Source organism: Nomascus leucogenys, chromosome 8 (assembly GCF_006542625.1).
Source record: "Nomascus leucogenys isolate Asia chromosome 8, Asia_NLE_v1, whole genome shotgun sequence".
NCBI lineage: Eukaryota > Metazoa > Chordata > Mammalia > Primates > Hylobatidae > Nomascus > Nomascus leucogenys.
In genome coordinates, this window is record NC_044388.1 from 19437740 (window position 1) to 19463921 (window position 26182).

At 37.5% G+C, this 26182-nt stretch overlaps 1 protein-coding gene across 1 annotated transcript in view; it reads right to left on the bottom strand.

The window, feature by feature from the left end:
- The window catches only part of NEK11 (NIMA related kinase 11), a 324686-nt gene that overhangs the window by 95782 nt on the left and 202722 nt on the right, over nt 1-26182 (bottom strand). Inside the window, exon 15 of the mRNA XM_030816832.1 lies at nt 20374-20434. Within this exon, the coding sequence (XP_030672692.1) occupies nt 20374-20434 (61 nt within the window). The remainder of the gene's footprint in view (nt 1-20373; nt 20435-26182) is intronic.

The following is a 26182-nucleotide window of genomic DNA, read 5'->3' on the forward strand; positions in this document are numbered from 1 at the left end:
CAAAGAAGAAAAGAGAGAAGAATCAAATAGATGCAATAAAAAATGATAAAGGGGATATCACCACTGATCCCACAGAAATACAAACTACCATCAGAGAATACTATAAGCACATCTATGCAAATAAACTAGAAAATCTAGAAGAAATGGATAAATTCCTGGACACATACACCCTCCCAAGACTAAACCAGGAAGAAGCTGAATCCCTGAATAGACAAATAACGGGCTCTGAAATTGTAATAATTAATAGCCTACCAATCAAAAAAAGTCCAGGACCAGACGGATTCACAGCTGAATTCTACCAGATGTACAAAGAGGGGCTGGTACCATTCCTTCTGAAATTCCAATCAATAGAAAAAGACGGAACCCTCTCTAACTCATTTTATGAAGCCAGCATCATCCTGATACCAAAGCCTGGCAGAGACACAACAGAAAAAGAGAATTTTAGACCAATATTCCTGATGAACATTGATGCAAAAAGCCTCAATAAAATACTGGCAAACCGAATTCAGCAGCACATCAAAAAGCTTATCCACCATGATCAAGTGGGCTTCATCCCTGGGATGCAAGGCTGGTTAAACATAGGCAAATCAATAGCCTTATACTACAAGGCTACAGTAAGCAAAACAGCATGGTATTGGTACCAAAACAGAGATATAGACCAATGGAACAGAACAGAGCCTTCAGAAATAATACCACACATCTACATCCATCTGATCTTTGACAAGCCTGACAACAACAAGAAATGGGGAAAGGATTCCCTATTTAATAAATGGTGCTGGGAAAACTGGCTAGCCATTTGCAGAAAGATGAAACTGGATCCCTTCCTTACACCTTATACAAAAATTAATTCAAGATGGATTAAAGACTTAAATGTTAGACCTAAAACCATAAAAACCCTAGAAGAAAACTTAGGCAATACCATTCAGGACATAGGCATGGGCAAAGACTTCATGACTAAAACACCAAAAGCAATGGCAACAAAGCCAAAATTGACAAATGGGATCTAATTAAACTAAAGAGCCTCTGCACAGCAAAAGAAACTACCATCAGAATGAACAGGCAACCTACAGAATGGGAGAAAATTTTTACAATCTACTCATCTGACAAAGGGCTAATATCTAGAATCTACAAAGAACTTAAACACATTTACAAGAAAAAATCAAACAACACCATCAAAAAGTGGGCAAAGGATATGAACAGACACTTCTCAAAAGAAGACATTATGCAGCCAACAGACATGTGAAAAAATGCTCATCATCACTGGCCATCAGAGAAATGCAAATCAAAACCACAATGAGATACCATTTCACACCAGTTAGAATGGTGGTCATTAGTCAGGAAACAACAGGTGCTGGAGAGGATGTGGAGAAATAGGAACACTTGTACACTGTTGGTGGGACTGTAAACTAGTTCAACCATTGTGGAAGACAGTGTGGTGATTCCTCAAGGATCTAGAACTGGAAATACCATTTGACCCAGTGACCCCATTACTGGGTATATACCCAAAGGATTATAGATCATGCTGGTATAAAGACACATGCACACGTATGTTTATTGCGGCACTATTCATAATAACAAATACTTGGAACCAACCCAAATGTCCATCAATGTTAGGCTGGATTAAGAAAATGTGGCAAACTATTGCAAGGACAGAAAATCAAACAAAAAGAGCCCACATGGCCAAGACAATCCTAAGCCAAAAGAACAAAGCTGGAGGCATCACACTACTTGACTTCAAACTATACTACAAGGCTACAGTAATGAAAACAGCATGGTACTGGTACCAGAACAGAGATATAAACCAATGGAACAGAACGGAGCCCTCAGAAATAATACCACACATCTACAACCATCTGATCTTTGACAAACCTGACAAAAACAAGAAATGAGGAAAGGATTCCCTATTTAATAAATGGTGCTGGGAAAATCAGTGAGAACTGCATGTTCTCACTCATGGTAGGAATTGAACAATGAGAACACTTGGACACAGGGTGGGGAACATCACACACCAGGGCCTGTCATGGGGTGGGTGGAGGAGGGAGGGATAGCATTAGGAGATATACCTAATGTAAATGATGAGTTAATTGGTGCACACACCAACATGGCACATGTATACATACGTAACAAACCTGCACATTGTGTACATCTACCCTAGAACTTAAAGTATAATTAAAAAAAAAGGTGGCACATATACACCATGGAATACAATGGAGCCATAAAAACGGATGAGTTCATGTCCTTTGCAGGGAGATGGATGAAACTAGAAAACATCATTCTCAGCAAACTAACACAAGAACAGAAAACCAAACACTGCATGTTCTCACTCATAAGTGAGAGTTGAACAGTGAGAACACATGGACTCAGGGAGGGGGACATCACACACCAGGGCCTGTCGGGGGTTGGGGGACAAGGAGAGGGATAGTATTAGGAGAAATACCTAATGTAGATGATGGGCTGTTGGGTGCAGCAAACCACCATGGCATGTGTATACCTATGTAACAAACCTGCACCTTCTGCACAGGTATCCCAGAACTTAGAGTATAAGACAAAACCCTAATTTTGCCTTTATTAAAATACTAGTAAGTCAAATCCAGTAACATGAAAAAAGGATAGTATACCTTTCCTCCTAAGATCAGGAATGAGACAAGAATGTCTTTTCTTGCCATTTTTATATAACATTGTACTACAGGTTATAGCCAGGGAAATTGGGCAAGAAAAAGAAATCAAAACAATACATATTGGACAGGAAAAAGTAAAATTATCTCTATTTGCAGATAACATGATTTTGTATATAGAAAATCTATGTCCTATAGAATGTGATAGGCATAGTCAGGTTTTCTATTTCTTTTTGTTAAAAAAATTATTTGTGTATTTATGTTTAGAGACAGACTCTTGCTATGTTGCCCAGGCTGACTTTGAACTCCTAGGCTCAAGTGATTCTCCCACCTCAGCCTCCCAAGTAGCTGGGACTACAGGTGCACATCCCTGTATTCAGCTTTCTATTGCTTCTGAGTCAATTTCAGTAATTTTTGTCTTTCTAGAAATTTGTCCATTTCATCTAATTTATCTGATTTGTTGGTATACTGTTGTTCGTAGTATACCCTTATAATCCTTTTTATTTCTTTAAGGTTAGTAGTAATGTCCCCTCTTTCATTCCTGATGTATTAATTTGAATCTTCTCTTTTATTTTGTTGGTCAATATTTGTTGATCTTTACAAAGAACCTATTTTTTTTGTTTCACTGACCTCCTTTATTGTTTTTCCATTCTTTATTTTGCTTATTTCCACTCTGGTTTTTGTAATTTTCTCCCTTCAATTTGCTCATCTTTTTCCAGTTTTTTAAAGCCATATATTTTATATGCTCAATAGGTGGGAGTTAAATCAAAAGCAATATAAATAGTAGCTGTGATTCTTAACCTATAAAAATCTTGCAGTCAATTAGGAAGATAGGCTATCTATACAGATGATCCCTAGTAGTACTATGGAGTACATATACATAAGACACTATACTATGTATGGGGCATGCAAAGAGGTATAATGAGGTCCGTGGAAAAAGCAATAGCCTTCAAGTTAGGGGACCACAGTTATTCTTTTAGTTCTCTCACCAGCTCAGGCCACCTCCCTGGATCTCACTTCCCTCATTTTATATTTCAGTAGTTTCATTAGACTGAAGGCCTTCCCTCAATTCTAACATTCTGTGATCTGATATAAGACATAGGTCAGAGGCATAGCATTTACTTGGGAAGACAATGCCTATGCTAACAAAGATAAAGAGCAATCGAAGGAAACAAATGCTAAGAAGCAAATGGCTGGGACCAACAGTAAATGTTATGAGCATTATGTTAGGCAAAATCATCCTGAAGTCTCTTTTCACATCTGTGAAATATAGAATGATGAGGATTATGACACTTGACAATATCCCATGGGGATGTTTTGACAATGAGATGAAAACAAAATGATATGAAGACACATTTGGCAATTGGATGCTGTGTTTCCTAAGAGTGCAAAGCACAACTCATAATAATAATATTATCAGGATTCCTCCTACTTCTATGGTCTCTCACCAGCAAAGGTATTTTCCCTGAAGGAGTGACAGCTTGATAATTCTGACATTTCACCAGCAGAGAGAGTTTCTTCTCTCATTTGTTTGAAAATTTTCTTCTAAAATTTCCCTTTACTAAATTTCACTTGCTGGACAAATGGCCTTGACCATAAAAGAAAAAGCTGTGTTTGCCCTCCCTGCTAAATACCCTGCCATGTGGGTAATAAAGAGCTGATGCAGGGACCGCAGAGGTGGATATTTCGGCAAACAAGATCTCACTTAAGCACCTGAGACATTGCCTACTCAGGAATCCTCACAGACACCGCCCTTGGTGCACTGTACATTTAGAATGCTTCTTACCTAATCTTTAACCCTCCTCTTGCTCTTAATTTCCTAAGGAATACTTAGGAAATAGCAGTTACTTGACTGATACCACTATTTGCCAAATTATTGCAAAGGCATATCCTCATGGCTCATATTTCTCCTCCTACTCCTTGGAATGGGACATGATGGAAGATTTGCCTAGATCAAGGTCAGCAAACCTTTTTCTGTAAAGAGGCGGGTAGTAAGGTAGTAAATATTCTAGACTTTATAGACCATAGAATTTCTGTTGCAACTATTCAAGTCTGCTTCAGTAGCATGAAAACAGCTATAGGCTATAGGTAAATTAATGAGCATGGCTGTGTTCCAGTAACATTTTATTTACAAAAACAGGCAGTGAGACAGATTTGGAATACAGGCCATAGTTTGCTGACCTCTCGCCTAAATCATAGAGATTCATCATGATTCTGAGCTGGATGTGACCCTAGAACACCTCAAGTCAAATTTCTTCATCTTACAGGTGTGGAGACTTAGGCCAAGAGAGGTTGTACGACTTGCACAAGGTCATAAAGCTATAATGGAAAGGGGCAGAGCCCAGACTAGAACTGTGGTTTCCTGACTCCCAAATGAGTGCTCTTTCTAATATCCCATAGAAGTGCCACACCCAAATAACGAGTTTCATGTGATAATTAAAAAAAAAAAAGGATCATCAGACAAAACTTCCCCTCTACATGGTTGAAATTTGGGGTGATCATTATGTCTTCCATCTCATTTCTCCACCTCTCCAGATGACAGCCCCATGACTTATTATAAGGGGCTGTGAATCAGCAGGGCATTGTGAAAGCTGCTCTGAGAGGCTTAGCTGACCCAAACTTGGTGAAGATTTTTCCTTGAGCTTCTCCTGTGACAATAGTGGACATCAGAATGGCAATAAAATTGCCAAAGAATCTGCAAAGCAGGGTAGTCTCTGCACTGCCTCACCTCAACACCCAGAAATGGAGATGCACTACGCAAATCCTCCTTGAAGGAAGAACTTGCTACCCCAGCTGCTGGGAGTAGACAGACAGCCTCCAGCTGTGGCCCCTTCAGGAACTTCTTCAGCCGCAGAAAGCTGCCTTGCCCCAAATCATGCCCCTCCAAGTAGCAACCTTTAATGACTGATCATGGTAGAGGTAGAGAACCTAACCATTATGGCCTTTGCTGGCAACACTGATGGGACTGGAGCTCCCTGTGGGTTTGGCTAAGGCTTGTCAGGCCTGCATCACTGCTTAACTTCTCCCTCTGCCTCATCCTGCATCCTTCTCCTTCTGTCCACAGGGTCAATCCCAAGGGCACTCCTGCATAAAAGTCCTGCCTACTCAACTCTGTCAGAGATGGCTTCCTAGAAAACCCAGCCTAAAGGTTGAAGTGGATAAGGTTGAGGGCACTGAGATTATTATCTTGGTTCCTTTAATAAGTTGGGTATTTGATAAGAGCAGTATTAGAAATAATGACATGACCATTCTTACCACTTCTTGTCTATCCCCAGCTCTTTCAGAGAACTGATTTTATTGATACAGGGCAGAAGCCACTGCCAAGGAAGTTGTTGTCAACCCTGTAGCATCAACGGTGTCAATGCCAAACCACATTAGGATGCTGGAGTAGAAAAGCACAGGAGGAAAAGAAAGAAGATGGTCTAGGAGTGAACAACCTCAAATGCTTTCCAGTAGGAAGGGAGCTGGGGCATATTAGGACAAGTATGTGAGCTGGCTTAGAGGACTTGGGTTTGAATCCTGATTCTGTGATGTTTGGAAAGGTAAAAATCTATGACTCAGTTGCCTCATGGATACAAAAAAAAACCCCTATCTTCTATGGCTCTAGTAAAGCTTAAATGTATATTAAACTTATATATAACGGTGCATTATTGCTACAAAAGACCCAAGGCAAATTTACACTGCCTCCCTATGATGTCCACCACAATGCTTTGCATGGAGCAGCTCCTCAGTATATCAATAGGACTCCACTGCCTACACCAAAATTAAATAGTTGGGAAAAAGTGGATCAACTTGGGAAAAGCAAACTTGCTAATTATAGAAAATACGATAAATACCAGAAGATAGGAAATAAAATATTTTTACTATGGTTATTTCACATTGCAAATATTCACCTGAATTTTATAGATGATTAAAAACAACAAGAGTTAAGGAGTTTGGAAATTCCTGTTTCCTTTTGAATACACCAGGAGAAACCTCTAAGAACAGTACCTACCAGTAAAAGGAAGAGACGAAGTGTGTTTTTTGGATTGACATTCAATAATTAAATGTGGATACAGGCTAAGATGAGATTTGTGGAAGCCAGACCCTAACTTTTTCATTTGTGCTTTCCCTATAGAGACAGTAGCCAATGTTCAGGCAGTTTAATTATTCTTATCTGCCAATATGAAGAAACTTAGCTTTAAAAACAAAACCTGCTTTTCTGTAATAGGTTGATCTGGCTTCAAGACTGATTCAAATACTTAAGGAAAGTGTATCAGCAGTACTTCCTTCTCTTTTTTTAAGTTTTTTTTTAACTTTTGTTTTATTTTATTTCAATAGTTTTTGGGGAATAGGTGGTTTTTGGCTATATGGATAAGTTCTTTAGTGATGATTTCTGAGATTTGGGTGCACCCATCACTAGAGCAGTGTGTACTGTACCCAATGTGTAGTCTTTTATTCCTCATCCCCCCACCCTTCCCCCTTAGTCCCCAAAGTTTATTATATCGTTCTTCTGCCTTTGTGTTCCCACAGCTTATCTCCCACTTATAAGTGAGAACGTATGATGTTTGGTTTTCCATTCCTGAGTTACTTCACTTAGAATAATGCCCTCTAACTCTATCCAGGTTGCTGTGCCTGCCATTATTTTGTTCTTTTTTATGGCTGAGTAGTGTTTTATGGTGTATATATACCACATTTTCTTTACGCATTGGTTGATGAACATTTATGCTGGTTCCATATTTTTGCAGTTGTGAATTGTGCTGCTATAAACCTGCATGTGCAAGTATCCTTTTTCACATGATGACTTCTTTTCCTTTGGGTAGATACCCAGTAGTGAGATTGCTGGATTGAACGGTAGTTCTACATTTAGTTCTTTAAGGAATCTCCACACTGTTTTCCATAGTGGTTGTAATAGTTTACATTACCACCAGGATGGGTTCTCACTTTTCATTAGAATGTGAATCCTGACAATTGTCGTGTGAAGTATGTAGCTCTCTCTGTAGTCAGCAGAACAGAATATAAATTGAAAAATGATTACCTGGCATCACCTACTCCTTAGCTTCTATGAAAGCCAAAAGAGGAGATGTTTCCACAAGACACCGCAAGAGCCATCTCTCCTTCCACATCTCTAGTTATTCCTAAAATTCTATCCTTACAACAGTGGAGCTCATTAGTATAGTAAATATTTGTTATTTTTGGGCTTACATTCTCATTTCCCTTGTAAGGGGAATCTTCTACTTTGTGAGACAGAGCCCGGCTCCCATTAAAGCCATGAATGTCAGAGACTAACTTACCAGTCTCCCGTGTAATTAGGGTATAGAAATATGACCAGCCTCTGCCAGTAAGATGAATTTGGCTGGACATGGTAGTTCACATCTGTAATCCCAGCACTTTGGGAGGCTGAGTCAGGTGAACCACTTGAGCCCAGGGGTTCAAGACCAGCCTGAGCAACATGGCAAAACCCCATTTCTACAAAAAATACAAAAAAAAATTAGCCAGGCATAGTGGCACATGCCTGTAGTCTCTGCTGCATGGGAGGCTGAGGCGGGAGGATTATCCTGAGCCCAGGAGGTCAAGGCTGCAGTGAGCCATGATTGTGCCACTGTACTCCAGCGCAGGCAATAGAGTGAGACCCTGTCTAAAAAAAAAAAAAATGATAATGAGAAGAAGCAGAGACCACATGAAGTTCATCCAGGCAGGTTTGGTGTAGGAACATCAGCCACACCCAGGTTCCCAAGGCAGCAATGTTTGTCAGTCTAAAAACTGTGCCCATTATCTAACATTATTAGCCTTGAGGACACTCAAGATTCTCTGTGGAAAGGCCAATTTGGAGGGGATCTGAGGCCAGCTGTGTGAGTCATCTGGGAAATGCAATCTCCAGCCCCAGTCAAGCCTTCAGATGACAGTGCCCCTGGCTGATAGCTAACTGCAAACTCATGAGAGACCCTGAGCCAGAACCAGCCAGTTACACCCTCCTAAATTCATGACCTACAGCAACCATGAGAGATAATAAATGATTATCACTGTTTTCAGCCCATATGTTTTTGAGTAATTTGTTATGCATCCATAGATGACCAATATAGGCACTGAGCTTTTAAGGTAGGTCAGGATAAGAAACAAATACATAAAAAATATTTCTGCATTTACCTTAAAACCAGTTTTGAAATCACTATATTGGTGCATAGTCTTTGTAGAAGACCTATGTTACAGTAAGTTTTTAGAACTTAAGGTTAAAAGAATAACTTTAAACAAATTAATTTCTTAAATATCTTAAAAATGTTTTAAGTTTTGTTTTCATTGACACATAATTATTGTATGTAATTATGGGATACAATGTGGTATTTAGATAAATGTATACATTGTATAAAAATCAAATCAGTGTATTTAGCATATCCATCACCTTATACATTCATCATTTCTTCATGGTAAGAATATTCAAAATCTTCTCTTCTAGCTATTTTGAAATGTACAATATGATATTGCTAACCACAGTCACTCAACTGTGCAATAGAATACCAAAACTTATTCCTCCTAGTTTTAACTTTATACTCATTGACCAATCTCTTCCTATCTTCCTCTCCTTTCTCCCCCCCAGCCTTTGGAGACAAATTTAACTGTTTATTTAAGCAAAGAATGATTTATGAACTGGACAGCCCTCAGAACCACAAGAGGTTTGGAGAACTCTATTCTGCAGGCAAGCAGCATTTATTGATAGAAAATGGAAGTGAGATATAGAACCAGCTTTATTGGTTACAGCTGGGCATTTGCCTTATTTGGACATGGTCTAATCGGTTGGCAACCCAAGGAAAGCTTTACAGTGAAGTAGAAGGCTTGTAATTCTGGTATTTGTGAGGGCAGGGCAAGGTTGTGTTCATTGTAATGTTCTCAGAGGCCAACACATAGTATGGCATACAACTTTTTTTTAATAATCACTTAATGAATGAATAGAAAGATAGAAGTAGAGCTGCCAAGCAGTCAGGAGGGGAAGCATTCTCTAGAAAGGATCAAGCAGTGTGAAAGCTCAGAGGTGTGAAACAACTGAGTATATTCATGGAAATATCAAGAAGTTTGGTGTTACTGGAATGTAAGGTGTGAGGAAGGGATTGATGAACCTAGATGTATAGGGCCAAGGCCGGAAAAAAAATCTTGTGTGCCAGGTTAAGAGTTTGAATCTTATCCTGTAGGTTAGGATGTATTTTTTAAAGCACGATCTGAAAAGGTTACCTTTAACAAACAAGAAGAGTGCTTTGAAAGCAGTGACTTGAAATGTAGAACTGGGTATATGTTATTACTGCTCAGAGAACAGATCACATGTTACTATAATAACTGTTTAGGATCATCACTGCTCAGTAAGAAAGACAGAAGATGACTTCTAACTTCATTTTCTTTGAACTTCTTAGAAATGAAAATTCTGTCTCCATATCTTAGTAACTACATTATGAGCCAAGGTAATCTACAAACTTTAACATTCTTAAATGTTTGGGAAATTAGCCATATTTCTTTCTTTCTTTCTTCTTTCTTTTCTTTTCTTTCATTTGCCTTGTTCACAGTGTGTGGTGTACTCATCACAGTATTCTGTAATTATCTGCCTCCCTGACTAGACTGGGAAATCATTAAGACAGGGACTTGTTTTCTTTGTCACTCTATCTGTGACATCTGGCTTATAATACAAACTTTATAAACATTTGTAGGGAAGGAAGAAGAGGAAAGGAAATCAAGGATACAAATTTCAACTATGGAAATGTCATGTTTCAAAGTATCTGCCCTCAGTAAAATAGCTATTGGCTATATTATTGGCTATTCCCCATGCTCTTATTCTAGACTTTTTTTCTGTTCCCTTTTCATTTCTTCTCCCTTTCTTTCTCCTAATCCTGCCTAGAATCACTTAATATCCTGTTCATGTCTGGTCTTGCTTCTTGTATCCCATGGGAAATTTTGATGGGAATTTAGGGTTTTGTAAATGAGGGGCCTTCACGTAAGACAATTTGTTTTCCATGTATGAGAAAAGCACCTAGTAGGTATTCCCTGGTACTTTCACAAAACTTTGCACTGATCTGCCCAGGAGCCCACCTCCTGAAAAGGACCATATTCCAAATGAGTCTCAATATCCAACTATTTATGCAATGCCTTGAACCTTCTAGACCTCTCTAAATGCCTGATGTGGATGCTGAGGATCAGGCAGAAATACAATACCACTTCTAAGGAAGCTCAGTAACTCTTATACACAGTGCCAGATAGGCCATCACACAGGACGGGATCACAGAAAGAAAGAGAAAAAAAATCTAGGAAGAAAACACTTCATTTTAGCTTATAGCTTTTAAGTTCTCTATAATTTTTGGAAATAAAATTTTTATTTTACACTTTAGTATTGTTCTGTTTGAAGTATAAATTGGGGTGAGTGTGCACAATAATCCTTTCAGGGCTTAAAGACTATAAAGCCATAGTTCTTAAACTGAAGTCTGGACCCAGAGCATCAGCATCATGTAGGAAGCTGTCAGAAATACAAATTACTGGACACATACCAAACCTGTATTTTAAGCCCTCTAAGTAATTCGGATGTATGCTCAAGTATGAAAATCACTGATCTCAAGGCTTTAATCTGACCTTGATGCTATAAAGGAGACTAATACACTGAACATGAAATGCAAAAGGTCATCTTCAGGATCTACTGAAGCCACACAAATGCTAACTAATTCATTCAGTCCACTCATCTGTGATGTAAGAAGGAAAAATATCACTGTCCCTGTTCCAAGTAGAATTCAAATTAAATCGTGGTCAGGAATGGGGTCAAACCACTACACACAGCATTTTCAGGGTTTCAAAGTTAAAAATTTCTTGGTTGAAATTACCGGAAAGGACATGTGTATGTCTGTTTTTCTTTCTTCTCTGGTTAAAAGATAGAAGAAGCTCTTGAAGATGTTTGTAGAAGATACATATATATCTTGACATACTCTGCAGGCACCTGGGCATTACCAAAGTGCCTAGGCAAGTACTGAGCATGAGTAAAGCCTAGTTCAATGCACAGAGGTTTCATTTTGAAGTGACAAAGCTTATACTCTGACATATATAAGCTTAAATTGTCCCCAGATCCTGTTAACATTCTGACATATATTAACAACCACAATGATTAATAAGCTCTAATTATTATTATAGTTAGTGGGCCTCCCAAAAATGTAATAGGAACAAAGCAAACACCAGCTGCCTGGGCAATGTTAGACCCTTATAAGACTATGTGATGGGACTGTCTTTATGATTTCTATATAATGACAGGGAAGTTCTTGCAGTCCTGAAAGCGATAAAGTTCTCATGTGTAATGAGGGTCCTGCTATGAGTTTCCACACCAGACAGGTATTTCAAAAGCATGTGCTCCCATCAACTCAATGTCTGTAGCCATAATCAAAGAACTCCTTCCATTTCAGCAGCAGCATTAATTAAATTCTACTCTCTGGTAACATAAGAGGTCACAATAAGGGGTCATCATAGTCATAAGAAGCAGTAGAAGGGTTAAGGGGCTTCCTGTGTTGCAATGTTTTGGGCAGCAAGCACTTTAGCAGTTACATGGAATGAGCACTGAAATGTCCTATAAATCATCCCAGCAGATGCCAGGACGCAAGCAGAGTAAAGGTACCCAAAACTGAAAAATACATTTAATTAACGTATTCAGAACCTTGCAATCAGACAATCTGAAAAGAAGCTATTATAACTTCAGGGTATATGTATTTTTTATTTTATAATCTAGCTTCTTTTTAATTTACAAATTTAGTTTACTATAATCTTCTCAGAAATCAAAGTGTCCAAAAGTCTTAATCCAGCCTTAATAGCAGGCACACTAAAGTAATGGAGGGCAGAATTGGGCTCTTTGCTTTCTAACACCTCTTTTTAAAAATTGACTTCTAATCTAAGAATTCATGTGCCTAGTACTTTTTTAAGTCAAAGCTTTTAATGTTAAAAACAAGGCAGCTTCCTGCCTCACCTTCAAGTTCCAGTCTCCAAAGTCAACCATATTCAACTCTTTAACTTTTTTTTTTTTTGTATTTACCTTTATCTCTCTATAGCACATGTTTATAGAACCATTTTTTTAAACTTTTCTGTTTTAGACTATCTGTTTTGGACTTCCTACTATACATAGGAAATCTTAATTTTGTTCTTTCTTTCCTCTGTTAAATACACACACACACACACACACACACACACACACAGATGCATACATATGCTTACAAATATTTTTCTCCCCTCCATCTCCATCTTTCCAATATAGTTACATCACATTTTAAAAATAATTGAATGTTTAAATTATTATGACTATGCAAATATTGTACACAGCTAAGCACTCAGTGTGTGCAGATTACATTTTCTTTTTAAAAATGACTTTTGTTTTTCCAGGAGTTCATAACTGCCCTGGATTTTTCACTTTGTTTAGTTTTCTAATAACTTCTAATTCATCCCTAAACTCACCAAAGGAACTGCAAACTTCTCTCATTATGATAAAATCCAACTGGGTTATCCATTAGTTCCATTCCTCTCTAGGAGATATTTATTCACCCCTTGGAATTCTCTGACTCATTCTAGTCTGAATGGATTGTTTTCCAGGCCTGTTGCCCAGCTATTGTTCAGTGACCTTTCTTTACTCTCATTCTGGGAATCCCGTTAACCTCTCTCCTATATTGGATTTCCTATCGCCTGAAGTTCATGTCTTCCTCTTTCTTGATTGACTCTTATGTTTGATGAAGCATACCCTCTAGGAACTTTCTAATTAAAGTCATGGGAGGTAGATATTTTTCAGACCTCATTTTTGATATTGGATGCCTGCAAATGTCTTTCTTCCTTTCTCACACTTGATTGATAGTTTGGATAGATAAATAATTGTAGGTTCAAACTTTATTGTCTTCTAGCTTTTAGGTATTGTTGAAAAATAAGACACCACTCTTTCCTCTGATACTTTATAAGTGGTCTGTTTGATTCTCTCTAGATATTTTTCTTATGTATTTGATAATTTTTTTCATTTCCTGTTCTTTTTTCCTGGAATTTCTATTTGTTAGGTGCTGAAGCACCTAGATGAATCACTTTGTTTTCTTATCATTTATTAATTATATTCTGGTAAATTTCCTCACTTTTATCTTCCAAACCTTCTACTGAATTTTTATTTCTTCCATTAAAATTACAACTTTAAGAGCTCTTTCTTATTCCCCGTATGATTTGTTTCACAGAGGTAATATCTTCTCTGCTATCTTTTAGAATTTTAATATTGTTTCTTTAATTTTTTATTTCGAAAAACTTTTGTGGATACATAGTTTTTGAATTTTAATTTTCTTGCCTACCTTGTCTGTTCCTGAGTTCTTTGTATATTTTTGTCTTGATTTCTCTTTTTGGTTAGATTTCCTCAGATACTGGTTACTGCATTGCTACATGTTCACATTGAAGTGTGAAACATTAAAAGTCAATTTAAGCTCTTTCTGTAGATTCAGGGATTGTCAACTGGTAGCGCTCATTCCCACCATTTTGTTGAGGAAATGTTAACATCCCTAGGATTCTCAGGCTGGTAAATGCTCTCACAGCGATATCTTCTAAAGAGTCCATGCTTTTCTGAACCTGAAGGAGTCCATGCTGTTCTTCCAGTGTTTCAGAAGCCAAGTAGGAATGGTATCTGGGGGTTTCATAACTTAATATGAAGACTTTCAACTCATCTCTTTGTTTTCATCACATCACATCACCCTGTCCTTTGGTGTCCCTAAATCCAGAATCTTCCTGATTCAATGTTCCACCAAATCGAGTCTATTTTCTTCTGTCTTAACTGTGGAGAGGAATATTGTGGCTGTGCCAGTGGAGAGAAAGGCACCTGGGGTCTATTTCTCCTTATGCACACTGTCAACCAATCTTCCCATTTTAATCTTCACCTATACCATGCCTTCAGAGGTAGTTGAGGCCTCCAAATCTTGAGCATTTATGAGATTCTGTAGGTTCAGTTGCCTTGCTTCTCCTAGGGTACACCTTACCTTCTCTTCTTTCCTATATGCATCTTAGGCACTTAGCTTTCAGCTTTCTCCGTTTTCTAAATCAGTTATCACTCATCTATCTGCTTTATATCTTTCTCAAGTTCACTAAAGCTCTCATCTGCACTTCCATCTCCTCATGTTCTCTTTTTTTTTCTGTAGGTTTATATTAGCTTTATTCCTTTTTTGTCATGTTAGTGGGGCTTGAAGCAGAGATAAATGTGTATTTTTACTCCATGATTCTAATGCTCATTTCTTTAAGGAAAAAAAGAAAACACCCAGCCTAGAAAGGAATTTGGATATTAACTATTCAATCAGTGCTATTTCAATTTTTAGCAGTGGAATCTATCTTTTTCAAGACACAATCTTTTATAGAAATTCAATTTATAAAACAGATAAGAGTGAAGATAATTTTGGTTGAAACTGGTAAAAGAACAGGGTCTGCATCTAATTTCTCCTAAAAATATTTTTAAATATTTCACATGGAAAAAGCAAAATAGTGCACAGAGATTCACACTATAATCTTTTATTCAAGAAAGAACAGAGGAATTCACTGGAAAAGGAAAGATCCCAGTGAAAACAGGATGGGTAGACATCCTGCATGCCAACAACTGACTGAGAACTGTGAGTAAAGCCCTAATATGGGAGAGTGAGAGAGAGCGTTTCTCTGTGATCCAGCTTTCCACTGGGGGACCATGCAATCCAGGTCATGGAAGAGCACCTTGTCCCTCACCAGCCCTGGTGCTAACTTGGAGAAAGGCTGGCAGGCTGTAAGAAAGAAAGGCTCCAGGAAGTGCCCCAAGCATTTTTCCAGACCCAAACCTCAGCTTCCATGACATTATTATTATGTATTGTATGCCTATTTAAAAATATCTCATGTACTCCATAAACACAAAAACCTACTATGTACCCACATAAATTTTTTAAGAACCATATGATCATCTATATAGATGCAGAAAAAGCATTTGAAAAAAGTCAGCATTCTATCATGATAAAACCTTCTATAAATGAGGCATAGAAGAAACTACCTCAAAATAATAAAGGCCATATATGACACATCTACAGCCAACATCATACTGAATGGGGAAAAGTTGAAAGCAATTCCCCTAAACCTGGTACAAGTCAAGAATGCCCACTTTCATTACTCCTATTCAACACAGTACTAGAAGTCCTACCCAGAGCAACCAAGCAAGAGAAAAATAAATAAATAGCACCCAAATTGGAAAAAAGAAAGTCAAATTATCTGTTTGCTGATCATATGATCTTATACCTAGAAAACGCTAGACTTCTCCAAAAACTGTTAGATTAGATGAACAAATTAAGTGAAATTTCAGGACACAAAATCAACACACCAAAATCTATGGCATTTCTGTACACCAATAACAATCACATTAAGAACCAAATCAAGAAGGCAATTCCATTTACAATAGCTACAAAAAAAAACCCCTAGGAATACATTTAACCAAGTAAGTGAAGAATTTCTACAAGGAAAACTACAAAACACTAATGAAAGAAATCATAGGTGACACAAACAAATGGAAACACATCCCATGCTCATGGATGGATAGAATCAATATTGTGAAAATGACCATACTGCCAAAAAGCAATCTACAAATTCAATGCGATTCCCATCAAATACCACATCATTCTTCACAAAACTAGAAAAAGAAACCCTAAAATTCATATGAAACCAAAAAAGAGCCTGCATACCCAAAGCAAGACTAAGAAAAAAGAATAAATCTGTAGGCATCACATTACCTGACTTCAAACTATATATACTATAAGGCCATAGTCATCAAAACAGCATGGTACTGGTATAAAAACAGGCACAAAGACCAATGGGTCAGAATAGAGAATCCAGAAATAAAGCCATATACTTATAGCTAACTGATATTCAACAAAGCAAACAAAAACATAAAGTAGGAAAAGGACACCCTATGCAACAAATAGTGCTGGAATAATTGGCAAGTCACATGTAGAAGAATGAAACTGGATCCTCATCTCTCACCTTATACAAAAATCAACTCAAGATGGATCAAAGACTTAAATCTAAGACCCGAAACCATAAAGATTCTAGAAGATAACATGGGAAAAAACCCTTGTAGACACTGGCTTAGCCAAAGACTTCGTTACCAAGAACCCGAAAGCAAATGCATCAAAAATAAAGATAAATAGATGGGACTTAATTAAACTAAAAAGCTTCTGCAGAGCAAAAGAAATAATCAGCAGAGTTAACAGACAACCCACAGAGTAGAAGAAAATCTATACATCCAACAAAGCACTAATATTCAGAATCTACAAAGAACTCAAACAAGTCAGCAAGAAGAAAACAAAAAAAAAATCCCATCAAAAAGTGGGCTAAGGACATAAGTAGACAATTCTCAAAAGAAGATACACAAATGGCCAACAAGCATATGAAAAAATGCCAACATCACTAAGTATCAGGGAAATGCAAATAAAAACCATAATATGATACCACCCCACTCCTGCAAAAATGGCCATAATTTTAAAAATCAGAAAATAATAGATGTTGGCATGGATGCAGTGAAAAGAGAACACTTTTACTCTGTTGATGGGAATGTAAATTAGTACGACCACTATGGAAAACAGTATGAAAATTCCTTAAAGGACTAAAAGTAGATCTTCCATTTGATCCAGCAATCCCATTACTAGGTATCTACCTAGAGGAAAAGAAGTAATTATATGAAAAAGATGCACATGCATGTTTATAGCAGCACAATTTGCAATTGTGAAAATATGGAACCAGCCCAAATGTCCATCAATCAATGAGTGGATAAAGAAAATGTGATACACATACACATGTGGTACACACACCACGGAATACTATTCAGCCATAAAAAGGAATGAAATAATGGCATTTGCAGCAACCTGGATGGAATTGGAGACTATTATTGTAAGGGAAGTAGTTCAGGAATGGAAAACCAAACATCCTGTATTCTCACTCATGTGGGAGCTAAGCTATGAGGACACAAAGGCATAAGAGTGATACATTTGGACTTTAGGGACTTGGGGGAAAGGGTCAGGGAGGTGAGAGATAAAAGACTACACACCAGGTACAGTGTTCACTGCTCGGGTGATGGGTGCACCAAAATCTCATAAATTGCCATTAAAGAACTTATTCATGTGGCCAAACACCAACTGTTCTCCAAAAACCTATTGGAATAAAAAAAAAAATTTTCAAAGAAAACCTAGGGAAAACTCTTCTGGACATTGGTCTACGCAAAGAATTCATGACTAAGACTACAAGAGCATAAGCAACCAAACCAAAAATAGATAAATGGGACTTCGTTAAACTAAAATGTTGCTGCATAGCAAAAGAAACAAATCAACAGTATAAACAAACAATCTGCAGAACAGGAGAAAATATTTGCAAACTATCAATCTGGCAGGAACTAATATCCAGAATTTATGAGGGACTCAAACAACCATCACCAAAAAAAAAAGAAAAAAGAAAAAAAAAACTAACTCGAATAAAAAGTGGGCAACAGACATGCATGAACATACATTTTTCAAAAGAAGACACAAATGGCCAAAAAACATATGAAAAAATGTTCAACATCACTAATCATCAGATAAATGCAAATTAAAACCACAAGAAGATATCATCTTACACCAGTCAGAATGGCTATTACTAAAAAGACAAAAAATAACAGATGTTGATGAGGATACAGAGAAAAAGGAAAGTTTATACAGTATTTTGGTAGGAATATGAATTTGTACAACCTGTATGAAAAATAGTATGGAAATTTCTCAAAGAACTACCATTCAATCTAGCAATCCCACTACTGGGTACATACCCAAAGGAAGATTATTATATCAAAAAGATACCTGCACTTCTATGTTTATTGCAGCACTATTCACAACAGCAAAGATATGGAACCAACCTAAGTGTCCATCAAAGGATGATTGGATAACAGTACACACACACACACACACACACACACACACACACACACACACACAACGGAATACTATTCAACCACAAAAAAAGAATAAAATCATGAATTTTGCAGCAACATAGAAAGAACTGGAGGCCATTATCTTAAGTCAAACAACTTAGAAACAGAACGTCAAATACCAATGTTCACACTTATAAGTGGGAGCTAAACAATGTGTACACATGGATATAGAGTGTGGAGTAATGGATGTTGGAGACTCAGAAGAATGGGAAGTTGGGAGAGAAGTGAGGGATAAAAAATTACTTAATGGGTATAATGTACCATATTCAGGTGATGATTACACCAAAAGCCCAGACTTTACCACTGTGCAATATATCCGTGCAAGAAAACTGCACTGTACCCCTTTACTTTATAGAAATTATAAAAATAATATATACTTTTGAGATAGGGTCTCACTCTAGCACCCAGGCTGAAGTACGGTGGTGTAATCACAACTCACTGCAGCCTAAATCTCTTGGGCTTAAGGAATCTCCTAGTCTCAGCATCCCATGGAGTTAGGACTCCAGACACAGGCTATCATGCCTGGCTGAATTTTTAAAAATTTGTTTAGAGACAGGGTCTTGCTATGTTGCCCAGACTGGTCTCAAACTCCTGGCCTCAAGTGATTCTCCCACCTCAGCCTCCCAAAACGTTGGGATTACAGGTGTGAGCTACCACCTTCGACCATAAATATTTTAAAATATTTTTAAAGAGCCTCTGCTGCACCAGACACAGTGTTAGACTCTGGAAAAATAAGAGATGAGCAGTACAGACACAGCTTCTGTTCTCATGCTGCTTAGTACCCCCAACCCCTCATCCTGGAGGTCTCTAAGGAGCCTAGACTGAAAATTAGTCATCTAATCTGAGGTCCAGAAAGGAGAAAGCCTTCCTGGTCTTAAGCCATGCTTGGATGTTAAATGTACTTGTTAAATGTTAAATGTATCAAATAAGTGTATTTGATACACAATTAAAAGGATCATAGGGTGATGGTCAGGTGAGAAAATCAAAGACCTATGTATGTTATGACTGAGGCTTCCCATATGGAGATGTGGAATAAGCTAGAAAAAGGCTATAAATTGTGCATAAAGCTCCTAATAAAACAGTGAATGTTTGCCCACCTGAAAACTTCATTGTTTATTTTTATCCTGCCATTCCCTTTGAAGAGATTGCTTTTGGTTTAGAGTTTAAATTTTTTAAATAAAAACTTGTAATCAAATTTAGAAGAAAAAATATCTCAGCCCTTTTCATCTAGTAAGAATACTCTATCACAGTTTATCATCTAGTGCTAGAGTGTATCACAGTTAGGCTTCTCAGATTAAAAAAAAATAGAACAAACTAAGAAATAGGACTTTATCCCTGAAGCATAGCAATCCTATTTATTGAGACTGACAATGCTAAACAAGTTTTTGTTTTGTTTTTCAGACCATATCTCTTCAAATAACTGACTGACCTTCAGAGTGATGGTCCTCCCAGCTTAACTGAATGTACTCTGCTCTCTGCTTCTACAGGACAAGTTAGGTAGGGAGATTCCTTTTTCCAGAAACTGCAAAAACTTGTTATTATGCACTGCTAGGCTGCCATTTGATCACAAGGGACCACTGAATTTCAATTATTTCATCCTTGGAGACTAAGAGTTACTTACAATAATAATAAGCAATTTTTCTTTGTGTTTCCCGGCCCTTGGGTCAGACATTCAACTTCTATTGGCCTCAGTTTCTTCATCTGTTATACTAAGATATCAGACTTAAACACCTGTAAGATTTCTTCCAAGTTATTCCAAGACAATCAGTAGCTGTCAATGTATTTTGAAGTCTAAAGGAACTTACTCACCTAGAGAAGTGCAACCCAGGACATTTTCCAAACACCTGACCAACGCTTCAATATCACTGTCCTGTCAAAATGAGGGAGAAAGATTTATTTTCCCTGTATGGTAGAAGGATACTTAATAACATGGAAAAATTTTCTTACTACATTTAGGCGAAAAAAAAAATCTGGTTCCAAAACTATTTCAGTATAATCTTATTTTTAAAAAGAAAAATATCTGTATGCATATCTACATCACTTTCTCCATAACAATCTCTAGATTTATTGCTCTACCTCTCATGGCAAAAACATACACAGAAACTGTTAGCAGTGGTTTTGACTAAAAGATTAAATTACGAGTGATCTTTATTGTCTCCTTTGTGTGCTTATGTCTTTTCCAAATTATCTATAATAAACACATATTAAATCTATAAATATAGTAAATGCTATTAGAACAAAAGAAATATTTTATTCAATTTACAGTTTAGTCAATGTAGCAGAAATCTAATGCATTTTTTACCTTGGAGAACAACTAGCTCTTCTTTGGACATGTATGGTATGGTCTTCAAGGAGTACTAAATCTAAGAATATCACTTGTCATTTACCTTAACCCTCATTAAGAGTCAGACATCCCCCATAAGAGTTGGGGAAATCTCAGAACTGTATTTGATTAAAAATATTGTCTTCAATACAAAATAAATCTGTCCTCCACCAAGCAGGCTTGAAATAATATAAAACAGCATCCTAATGATCTGGGAAAAGTGTTAATTATTTTCAGATTTGTGATTATACTAAGGAAAATTAAGAATTTATGGCCGGGCATGGTGGCTCACGCCTGTAATCCCAGCATTTTGGGAGTCCAAGGTGGGTAGATCACCTGAGGTCAGGAGTTCAAGACCAGACTGGCCAACATGGTGAAACCCCGACTCGACTAAAAATACAAAAATTAGCCGGGCGTAGCAAAGATTCAGTCAAAGAAAACATCTTTCAGGAGCATATTATGGCCAGTGTGATTGAGAATTATGCTGCTGATTGGAACTTTTGCATTTCTTCCCTGTTTCATAATTTAAACTGAACTTTACTGGAGCTAAGTGGCCTGAGAGAGTAACTGCATCTCGCTAGATGCCAAATTACAGTGTCACCAGCCTTCAGTCATCTCAGCTAAGTTCTGGGAAGCCAGATTTTCAAATGCTGTGAAAATAACAACGCCTTCTTTGTTGATGAACTTAAGTGTTCTTCAAGTCTCCTTCCTCCATAGCCATAAACCCCTCCATTATAAGAACATGCCTTAGAGGCATGAGGAATATCTTGTAAGATTCAATACTGAAAAACTGTCCCACAGATTCAAGTTTAGTCAAATGCCCACATTTTTTTCAGAAACCTATGCAGTCATTTCACTAATGGATTAGACATTGCTTTTATGTAGGAATGGTAGCTGTTCTCAAAAGGTCCAGTCAGATCCGTGAAGTACATGATAACTATCAATGCCTGCCTAGCAGCCACAGAAAAACACTATCATATCTGAAGGAATCTCCCTTTTTAGACAATGTCAATATATAAATATTGAAAATAACGTTTTCTCTAATAATTCCCATTTATTTTTAATCTGGAAAATATAGAAAATTATCAAAGAAAATAAATACCCCAAATCCCACTGCTATTAATACAAACACACACACATAAACATATATAGTCAGTCTTTTCTATATACATCTCTCTTAGATATTTCAGATCATACTATATATATGTGCTACATGCATGCCTATCTTGTAGATATTTGGGATTATACTATATATGTATGGTATATGTGTCTATACATAAAATACACAAAAAACAGTGCAATGTACTGTTGCTGTACAGTATTGTTTGGAATATTAAATTTATTAAATTAAAGGGGGTTAGTACTGATATAAAAAATGTTTATGTTTTTAGAACAGACATTTCAGTCACTGTATTCTCAGGTATTCCAAGCCAAATATGACATCAATAGATTGCATTTTAAAAATATTGTTTGGTTTTTCTGTTTCCAAACAGAAAATGTACAATATTGTTTGGACTTTTTTCCGATGCTATTAAAAATTCTTCAGAAGCATAATTTTAATGGCTGGACCACTGCTCCCTAAAGGCATATCGTATGTATTTATCCATACCCTTATCATTGGACATCTAGATTGCTTTCATTTTATTTCGTTTTAAATAATACTGCAATGACTGTCTTTACACATACATCTTTGTTTCATGTTTATTGTTATTTCTTTAGGTTGGCCCATCAGAAATAGAATTATTGGGTCAAGGAATATGACAGTTTAGAAACCCTCCTCTTCCTCTGCTCTTACTCTTTTCTCTACACTCCTACACATCCCAACGAGTACATTTTCTTCACAAAGAGCTAATATATGCCTTCATATTTCTTTTCATCCTCCTATCTATTAAAATATGCTCTCTGTCAAGAAGAGATATGACAGATCCATTAAAGCCAAAATGGTTGATAAAATTTACGTGTTATATCTCTCAGGATATTTGTATTTCATAAGGCATATGGCCTCATATCAGAGGAGTTAATTTCTAATAGCAAAAGTTTAGGCAGCAACAAGTAGGCAATCTCAAAGGAGAAAGTCAGATGGGGTCTTCACAGGATTGTAAAAATCACACCACGTAGATCTCCATTTAGTTATCAGGCAGTTGTTTGACAAAATAATCCAGATTATCTCTTCACTTAGAGCTAGTCATAATGAAAGATTCAATTCACAAGAAAAAAACTGTGTCACTTCATTATCCAGTTGTATTTCATTCAAAAAATATTCATTAAATTAAAAGGGGTTGGTATTGATATAAGAAAATGTTTATGTTTTTAGAACAGACATTTCTGTCACTGCATTCTTGTGTATTCCAAGCCAAATATGATGACATCAATAGATGGTATTTTAAAAATATTGTTTGGTTTTTCTGTTTTCAAAAATAAAACCCTGTTTCTAAGAACAACAACAACAGCAAAAACCAATTATGTGTCAAATGTATACAAAGACAAAGAAGAGAGATGAAGCTTTAGCCTCCCATTTGGGGAAAAATAATCCTTTTCTGACACAGTTTGTTTCTCAAGTTGTTGCTGACAGTCACTTATCCAAGAGACTCTGGTTGTGGTGTACTGTCCAAGCTGCAGCCAACTCCAGTGAAAAAGGTGCAGCAAGGTAGGAAAGAGGTTCTGTCACACCTATTAGGGAACAAACCAATAAAAACCCACTCATGGGAGAAGCCTAGTTCTAAGAGGTTTGTTTTTCCCAAGTCTAAGAACAGTTAGCCTTTATGTGGATAAAGATTCTGAGAAAGGAGCCAGAGGAAAGCAAGGTTTAAAGACATAAGATGCCATATTCTTCCCTCCCCCACTATCCACAGTGAACTTGCTCTCACTAAACGAGTTAAAGGGAAAAAAATTACATTGACTAAAAACAACAAATAAATGATTTGGTTAAGAAAAATATTGAGCAAGTTTAAAGAGTTGGAGATGAAAAACCAATGACAGGGTTTTGTTTGAAAGTTAGGTAAGTGAAAACCATTTACATAGTTCTCATTGAATCTGAATGGATAACTAAGGGAATGATATCTGTAAAATGATAACTATATATAATATTATATATATTGTTTGGTAACATGAATTGTGACTGTATGAATGAATGAATGAATGAATGAACGAACGAATGAATGAATGAATGAATGAAAGCTACCTAGCTGCCACAAGAACTTACTTTGGGATGAGAGCTCAGTTTGAGCACCAGCAGTCCCTTAGAGATTGCATATCTATCTTTAGATGTTCTTGAGAGTCTCCCAAAAGGTGATTCTTTTGCTCACTGCTCCTTCACCTTGAAGGCGTGAAAACTCAGCCATCTGTCTACATCTACCACCCTCAGCACTCTCCTGGCTGGTAGGCTATACTGACTCCCAAAGGCATATCTAGAGAAGGCTTGGCACATATCAACACACACATAGACGGGTTCAGAGCTACAGAAGTGTTTTATGTTTCCAGTGGCTGAAAGCTGCTCTGAGTGAGAATGGATGCATGCATGCTTTCATGCTGTGCTGCCAGGCTTGACACCATGTCCTCCATCTGCCAAACAATCCTGAGCAGGCATAGACCTATAAATGTATATATAGGGTAGAGTATGCATAACCTTCTATCACAGCCCCAGCTAGGAGAAGTGCTCAGCTGAGCTTCATCTTGCTCAGACCCCAGGCACGTCCTCAGTCAACCTTATGTCAACAGATGTTAGGGTATAAAAGGGCTGATTTCTTTCACCTCTTGGTCACCTCTCCTCTCAGAGCCATCCCACAGAGACGTAAATCCAACCAAATCATGCAAAACCCTCTTCCTCTTCCCTCCTCACCCAGAGTCACTCTGGACCCATGTTTTTTGTCCTGAGAGGCTTCACTTGAGTGTATCCAGACCTTCTTGAAGCTGTGGCCAGGCACTGGCCACAAGCAGCCAGGAAGTGGCCTCAATGCAGGCTGAGGACCTATAGAGCTCATCTATCTACATGAATATTGCAACTCCTCTGTAGTTTTTTGTAGTTTTTCTTTTTTTGATGTCATTATTAATGATGCATTATTTTTATTGAGATAAAATTTGCACATGGTGAAATGCAAGATCTTAAGGGTACAATTCTATGAGTTTTCAAAAATGTATATACCTATGTATATGCCACCTAAAGCAAGGTAAAGAATATCTCTGTCATCCCCAAGATCTTTTTGCTCACTATGATCTTTTTGCTCACTATGCAGTTTCTGGAACGTGCCCAGTGTTTTCATGACCTGGAGCTTTCCCTCACTCTCTGTTCCCTCTCCGTGAAGCATTCTTCTCCCAGTTCCCTTTTGTCCCATCAAGGGCTGGCTCCTTTCCATCCTCCAGGTCATGGCTAAAAAGTCAATCTCTAGAAATTCTCCTTGACTTCCCTTATTAATAGGTCTTCCCTAACCCCCAAATGCCCATTCCTCTATCACTTCAGCTTCTTCGTTTTCTAGTTGCTCTTACTTCTTTGTTTGTGTCCTGGCTAATTGGCTACCTGTACCACTAGACTGTACACTGCATCCATTCATTCATGTATTCCACAATATCTACTACTAAGTATTTGTTCTGTGATAAACACTTTTCAAGGTGCTGGGAATATAGCAGTGAAAAAAAAAATAGAATATCTGCTCTACTGGCTTTCATTCTAGTAGAGCGAGACAGGCCATAAAAAAATAAGCAATAGTGGCAACTCAGATGGCAATAAAGACTATGGAAGAAAATAAAGTAGGGGAGGAAAGAGGGGATTCTCAGTCCAGTGAATGCTATTTCACATAAGGTGGTCAGAGTCCTCCCTGATAAGATGACATATAAACAGAGACTTGAAGACAGGGAGGGAGCAAATCATTTGTGTATCTGGCGGGAAGAGCATTCAAGGCTCCCAAAGGCAGGGACATGCTTGGTGTGTTCCAGAAACTGGAAAGAAGCCAATATAACAGGGGTGGAGTGAGTGAGGGCAATTCTCGTGTTGATGGAAGAGAGGGGCTTAGTGAGGTGATGATGATGAAGTACTGAAAAGCCTTTCTTTGCTTTGAATGAGACGGGAGGGTTAGTAGGAGACCAGCAAGAAGCTATGGCAAGGTGATGATGGCTTTGGCAGTAGGAATGCACGTAGTAAGTAGTGGTCAAATTCCAAGTATACTTTAAAGGTCAAGCCAATAGGTTTTGCTTATGGATTGGATATGAATGTGAGTGAAAGGATATCAGTCGAGGCTGGCTCGGGAGGAGCTAATTTGGACTGAGGGTAGAGTATATGAGGGGCTTAACTTTAGTACATAC